Raw genomic sequence first — 6,730 nt, 5'->3', positions numbered from 1 at the left:
GTACGTACTATATATATATATATATATATATATATATATATATATATATATTCTTGTGTTTGCCTCCAGTACTGGTTATAACTTAACCTTGAGTCCTTGACTGTATGATCACTTAGGTAACCATGGTTCTACTTGAGGTTCTTCGACTGTACCCTGCGTTGGTTCTGATTACTCGAAACACTGCCAAGGAAACACAACTCGGAAAACTCTCACTACCAGCTGGAGTTCAAGTCAGCTTACCAACACTGCTCATTCACCGTGACAAGGAACTGTGGGGTGATGATGCAAACGAGTTCAATCCTGAGAGGTTTTCGTAAGGAATCCGAATTTCCAAGGCAACAAAGAGTACCATCTCATTCTTCCCTTTCGGTGGCGGTCCTCGAATCTGCATTGGACAAAACTTTGCTATGCTAGAAGCCAAGTTAGCCTTATCATTGATCTTGCAACAGTTCCACTTCGAGCTTTCTCCTTCTTATGCTGATGCTCCTTCCCCGCCTATGATTCGACCACAGTACGGTGCTCCTATCATTTTACAGAAACGTTAAGGTTTGATGTTACTAAAATGGCACGTGAAACAATAACATTCTCTACTTCAAATTAAGCACATCCTTGTGAGTTGTGAGTGTGTGGAATGAAATTCTTTGAAATATGTTGGCTTCAAAAATAAAGTCAAATCGGCACAATCATACTCATGGTCGATCTCTTCTATGTACTATGGATCACAATATATGATCCGGTCAGAACAAATTTAGTTCATTGACAATAATTATTTTAAAACGGATCCGGATCCTTAACGGATTTGATCAACCTCGATCCGTATCTGATCCGTTTAATAAACGGGTTAACAGATCAAGGTTCTTAACGGATCAACGAGTTAAATTTTTAATCCAAACCCGTTTAAAAATCATTGGTCCGGATCAAGATCCGGTCAATTTATAGGTCTAATTGACAGGTCTACGAACCACTCTGTTTTGAATTTTGATTATTTAACGCCTCACCTAGTTTGGTCTCAACAAAAAATAAAATTGTATATACCAAAATAAACCAAACTTATTTAAGTCATTTTGATAGTGTACTTTTGATCCTAAAACGTATAGAGAAGAACTTATCAAACGAAATTGATGTCTCATCTTGATGATCCAGACTCTTATACTAAATATCTAAACAGACTATAAATATATAACAACAAAACAATTACGCAATTGAATATTTAAGTAATTTCACAAAATTTTCAATCTTATCTATTTAGTTTGTCAAACAAAAAAAAGAAGAAACACGTGCATAAAACACGTGCATAAATTTTCAAACTTATCTATTTGCCTTAGTTTTTCTAATATGTATTAAAACACGTGCATAATACTTATATATGCTGGTTGCACTAGTAGTGAAAATTGGATGTCGATAGAGACAGGGGAAGGTGCAAGGCATTTTCCTCCATTCGAAAAGGTCAATTAGCTGTTTCGATTTCAGTACTATATTAATATATATACAATCCACTAATCCAGTACCTGTTTCTGTATCTGTTTCTTTCTTTCAGTCAAATATGGAAGTAGCAGTGGCTAGTTGGGTGGCACTGAGCCTTGTTTTTGTAAGCATAATAGTGAGATGGGCATGGAGTGTGCTGGACTGGTTATGGCTGAAGCCAAAGAAGCTAGAAAGATGTTTGAGGGAGCAAGGCCTTCAAGGCAATTCCTACAGGATCTTTCATGGAGACATGAAGGAAAACTCTGTCATGCTTACACAAGCAAAATCCAAACCCATGATCCTCTCAAGCTCCCATGACATAGCATCGCGGTTCATCCCTTTCCTCAATCAAACTGTGAAAACTTACGGTATGCAAATACTGTTTAATTATTATAAAGTTTGTAGCAGATTTGTGTATGTATGTGTTTCGATTCGATTTCGATCTATAATCTGTGTAAAGGTAACTCTTTGTGTAATCTATCGAGAATTAAAGATGAATATTAATCCTTCCACATGGGAACAGGATGACTTGATCAACTTGTGCATTTTTTTTTTTTTTTTTTTTAATCATAGTATGAATATCATTCATCAGTAATCAGTTACAAGTAGATTGAAACACTCGAGCATGTTTTGGACTTGAACTGTGGGATTTTTGTGAACTTAATTTACAGTGATTTCAGTTACATAAATTACATTTGTTATAGGTACGAACTCTTTTGTTTGGATGGGCCCTACACCGAGGGTGAACATTATGGATCCTGAAGACGTAAAAGATGTCTTTACAAAACTAGAGGATTTCCGGAGGCCATCAAACCCACTTATGAAGTTGCTAATAACAGGTCTTGCAAGTTATGAAGATGAGAAATGGGCTAAACACAGAAGAATCATCAATCCAACATTCCATGTAGAGAAACTAAAGGTACCGAATATCATTTGTATTAATATTGATATATGCCAATTTTAACATTTGTGATGTGCAGCTATACATCCCATATACTTCTCTGATTACTATTAATCTCTGTTATACGTGGTTTTTGCAACAGCGTATGTTACCGGCATTTCACCAAAGTTGTGATGAGATGATTAAGGAGTGGGAGAGCTGCGTCTCGAAACAGGGTTCATCATGTGAGTTGGATGTCTGGCCTTCTCTTCAAAATTTGACGGCCGATGCAATTTCTCGAACAGCATTTGGAAGTAGCTATTTGGAAGGAAGAAAAATATTTAAACTCATAAAAGAGCAAACAGCACATACAATTAAAAGCGTGCAAAGTGTTTACATTCCAGGATGGAGGTAAAACTTCCATAATCTTTAGTAGTTGCACAAAAATTTACAATTGTCTCCTCCATTCTTTCACAGTAGTTTCACTTTCTCATTACAAATGTATTTCTATATAGGTTTCTGCCAACTAAGATGAACAACAGGATGAAGCAGATTGACAAAGAACTAACTGGTTTACTCAAGGGTATTATAAATAAAAGAGAGCAGGCCATTAACGCAGGTGAAGCAACCAAAGATGACTTATTAGGTGCACTTATGGAATCAAACTTGAGGGAGATTCAGGAACATGGGAAGAACGACAAAGATGTGGGGATGAGTATTGAAGATGTGATTGGGGAGTGTAAGCTGTTTTACTATGCCGGGCAAGAGAGCACTTCAGTATTACTGGTTTGGACAGTGGTTTTACTTGGTCAAAATCAGATTTGGCAAGATCGAGCAAGACAAGAGGTTCTGCAAGTCTTTGGAAGCAACAAACCAGAATTTGATGGCCTAACTCACCTTAAAGTTGTAAGTACACTATACATTTCAATTATAATTCAACTTAATTTTTCTCTAATTACAAGAAATACGTACCCGTTATAAAGAATTGATGATCTCACATTTTTGTTGATTATAGTTCCTTGATGCATGTTGTACTTGAAATTTACTTGGGGAATGACATGTAACCTTGACTTCAAATTCCCCTAGGTAACCATGATTCAACTCGAAGTTCTTCGATTGTTCCCTGCACTTGTTGTGCTTTCTCGAACCACTAACAAGACCATACAACTGAAGAAATTCTCACTACCAGCTGGAGTCGAGGTCGGCTTATCAACACTACACATTCACCGCGACAAGGAACTGTGGGGTAATGATGCTAATGAGTTCAAGCCAGAGAGGTTTTCGGAAGGAGTTTCTAAGGCAACAAAGAGCCCGTTCTCATACATCCCTTTCGGAGGCGGACCTCGAATTTGCATTGGACAGAACTTTGCTCTGACGGAGGCAAAATTGGCCATAGCATTGATCTTGCAACACTTTACCTTTGAGCTTTCTCCCTCTTATGCTCATGCTCCTGCTGCACCTATGATCAAACCACAGTATGGTGTTCCTATCATTCTACAGAAGCGTTAACGATCAGTTGTACGTGTAAAAAGAATGATATCAAACAAAATATTATCCATACAATAAGTCTCGACTTGTTAGGATATAATAATTTAGCCACACGCCCACACTTATAAGTTTGTACTTGTTAGTCTGAACTCGTTTGCATATATACCATATAAGTCTGCGCGAAATCTTTGTCAAATGTTTGTTAACTTCTGTCGATATTAAGTTATATGCTTAGCGAGTTAGCAGTACATCTTTGTTTGCGCACTAGCGTGTTTATTCCAATTTTTCTTTTTCGTTTGTCTTTTATTTTAGTCATTCAACTTCATTTTAATCATGATATCTTCCTGGGAGTGATGTATGTCATTTAACGAAAATGAAACCCAGATGTAACTCGCCATTCAACGAGGAAAAATTTCATCTAGGCATCCCAAAATCTTATACCCACCAAGCACTGAGAGTTGATTTTTTTTATGTTTTTAACCATAAATCACTAATTTGAATTAGTTTGTTACAAGAAAGAGTCCAACTCAGCATGAACTGATGAATTTACTTGGAAACCAACTCTGCATGCATGCAAAACCAACAATAACTCACGCTGCTATTCAGTATTGTCATTACGGAAGTTCTGATGTAGCTAGCATGCCCATATATTCAACCGGGTTTTGCAATGAAGCAGGAAGCTTGTCAAGTCACTCGCTCAGGCTGCAATTCTCGAACGCTCTCTTCCCCGGCCACTTCTCCAACTCAAAGACCGATTCTTGAACCCTCTTCTGTTCTTGAAATTGATCGACCTTTGTACGTAGATCAACCTTTATCAATATTACATCACATAAATTACATAAGATAACAGAGCATGTGATAAAAATTTGTAACTTTTTGATGCACAAGCATATATAGGTCCGGTTTAGTCATAAAATAAATACAAAAAATGAAAATAAAAAGAAACTGCATGAACGTACTACCAGTCATTTAGTCATTTTCTTAGATTCACTAATTAATTAATATTTCTTCTGCATGCATCAGTATTCTTCAGAAGTGCTTGCATCGAGCTGGGATCGATCATTGATCAGGTGCTTAATTCTCCTCCCTGGCAAAAAAATACAACTTGGTTGGCCTTGTGTGATGAGCAAGTATACATGCATGTGTGAACATCAAGTAAATTGACTAGTATTATTGGAATTCTTGGCAATAGAGACTGTTCAAAGTTCGACTTGTAGGCTTTGTTGCATTGACTAGCTTTCAACTATGCGCTCTATGCCTTAACACCAATAGAGAAGAACGGGAAATTTTCTAGAAAACGTTTTTTCTGCTCATCATCGATCGATAGTATGCGCGCATGTATATAAAGGAGTTAGTTTTTCACTTTTAGTACGCACAACACAACCCATGAGAGCCATAACCTACATTTCTTTCTTTCTCACATTCTCACATAGCTTAGCTAGCTAGCAATATTGGACATTGCCATAGTGGCAAGTTGGGCAGCTCTAAGCCTTGCTTTTGTCAGCATTCAGCATATATAATAGTAAGATGGGCATGGAATGTATTGGATTGGATTGGGCGTGGCTAGATCGAGCTGAAGAAGCTAGAAGATCGATGCTAGAGGGAGGGAGCAAGGCCAATATGATTCCGACAGATCGATCGAGTTCTGCATCACTCTCGCTAGGTATCATGCTCCACGCACCAAGAAAAATCTAAACCCATGCATCAATTTTTGTCGATCAAACAATTGAAATCTTACGGTACAAGTCTAATGGGTTTGCAAAATTAATCTGAATGAATATATAGTAATGACGTAGATGTCTCAAATCTTAAAATGGCTATGGCTTTTACTAAAGGGGCGGGAGATGCTCTTAGCTAAGCGACTATATGCACGCTCTTGATGAATGCAACCAATTCAGGTACGTACGTACAACTCTGTATTTCCTCTTCCCATCCCATGAATCCATGATATTTACTAAAATTCAAGCTCCTCTGACTCTATTTCAGATTCATGTTTAATTTCTCAGTTTAAATTTTTTTTTTTTTTTTCAAACAATCTTATTTTCTTATCGCTTTGATGGTTTTCCAAGATTTTAGTTGAGGCCAATGATGATTTAAACATACTCTACTGTCGACATCGCTTGATTATTTGGCTTATTAGCCATGTTAATGATAAATGAAATATAATCTGAGACCTCACTGTAATCTTTTTCAGTTTCTCGTCTCAACTCTTAAAGATGTTTTTACTTCTTCAACTTAGTTTTACACATTTATTCTCCAAAAAAAAAAAAAAAACATAATTTTACACACAATAGTACCTGCTAACCATGCATGTAAGTTAAATTAAGGCTAATTAAGCACGTACATACACATAACTAGATGATGAAAAACACGTTGACGGATCAGTAGTCCAACACTTGTCGGTTAAAGATTTTTCAAGTCCCAGTCAAGACACGCACAATTTTATTTTATTGTACTCTATGATGATCTATGAGTCATATGGCACTACCAGAAGAAAGGCTTTAGCCGACGAAAATAAAAAAACCAGGCCGACGAATTATTTTTTCGTCGGCTAATTTAAAATTTTCGTCGGCTATGGTCAACTTTAGCAGACGAAATTAATATTTCATCGGCTGAATAATTTTTTTCGTCGGCTATAGTCTGTGAACTTTAGCCGACGAAATTTTTAAAAGTTTAACCGACAAAAAAATTCGTCGGCTAAAGTCTTTAGCCGACGAAATTTTTAAAAGTTTAGCCAACGAAAAAATATAATTTCGTCGGCTAAAGTGCCTTATATTTGCAGATCTAGACAACAACTCATCTGAGAAAAAAAACTATACGTAGAACCTTCAAACGCAAAAAGTCGTGAAATAAGATATGACTAGAACGGTGAAATACGACTACGGTTGAAAATCACAG

General features: G+C 36.7%; 1 protein-coding gene and 1 pseudogene across 1 annotated transcript; both read left to right on the top strand.

The window, feature by feature from the left end:
* The window catches only part of LOC101301091, a 1,550-nt pseudogene extending 1,005 nt beyond the window's left edge, over positions 1 to 545 (top strand).
* A 967-nt stretch (positions 546 to 1,512) lies between these two features.
* Positions 1,513 to 4,079, top strand: LOC101298495 (secologanin synthase-like). Its single transcript, XM_004294140.1, has 5 exons — positions 1,513 to 1,832; positions 2,169 to 2,383; positions 2,508 to 2,755; positions 2,860 to 3,250; positions 3,431 to 4,079. Exons 1-5 carry the CDS (start codon positions 1,544 to 1,546, stop codon positions 3,851 to 3,853), a joined length of 1,566 nt encoding a protein of 521 aa, XP_004294188.1. The 5' UTR covers positions 1,513 to 1,543; the 3' UTR covers positions 3,854 to 4,079.
* The last annotated feature ends 2,651 nt before the right edge of the window (positions 4,080 to 6,730 follow it).

The sequence above is a fragment of the Fragaria vesca genome, linkage group LG3, assembly GCF_000184155.1.
Source record: "Fragaria vesca subsp. vesca linkage group LG3, FraVesHawaii_1.0, whole genome shotgun sequence".
In the NCBI taxonomy this organism is placed as follows: domain Eukaryota; kingdom Viridiplantae; phylum Streptophyta; class Magnoliopsida; order Rosales; family Rosaceae; genus Fragaria; species Fragaria vesca.
This window is presented reverse-complemented; position numbering and strand designations above follow the sequence as displayed.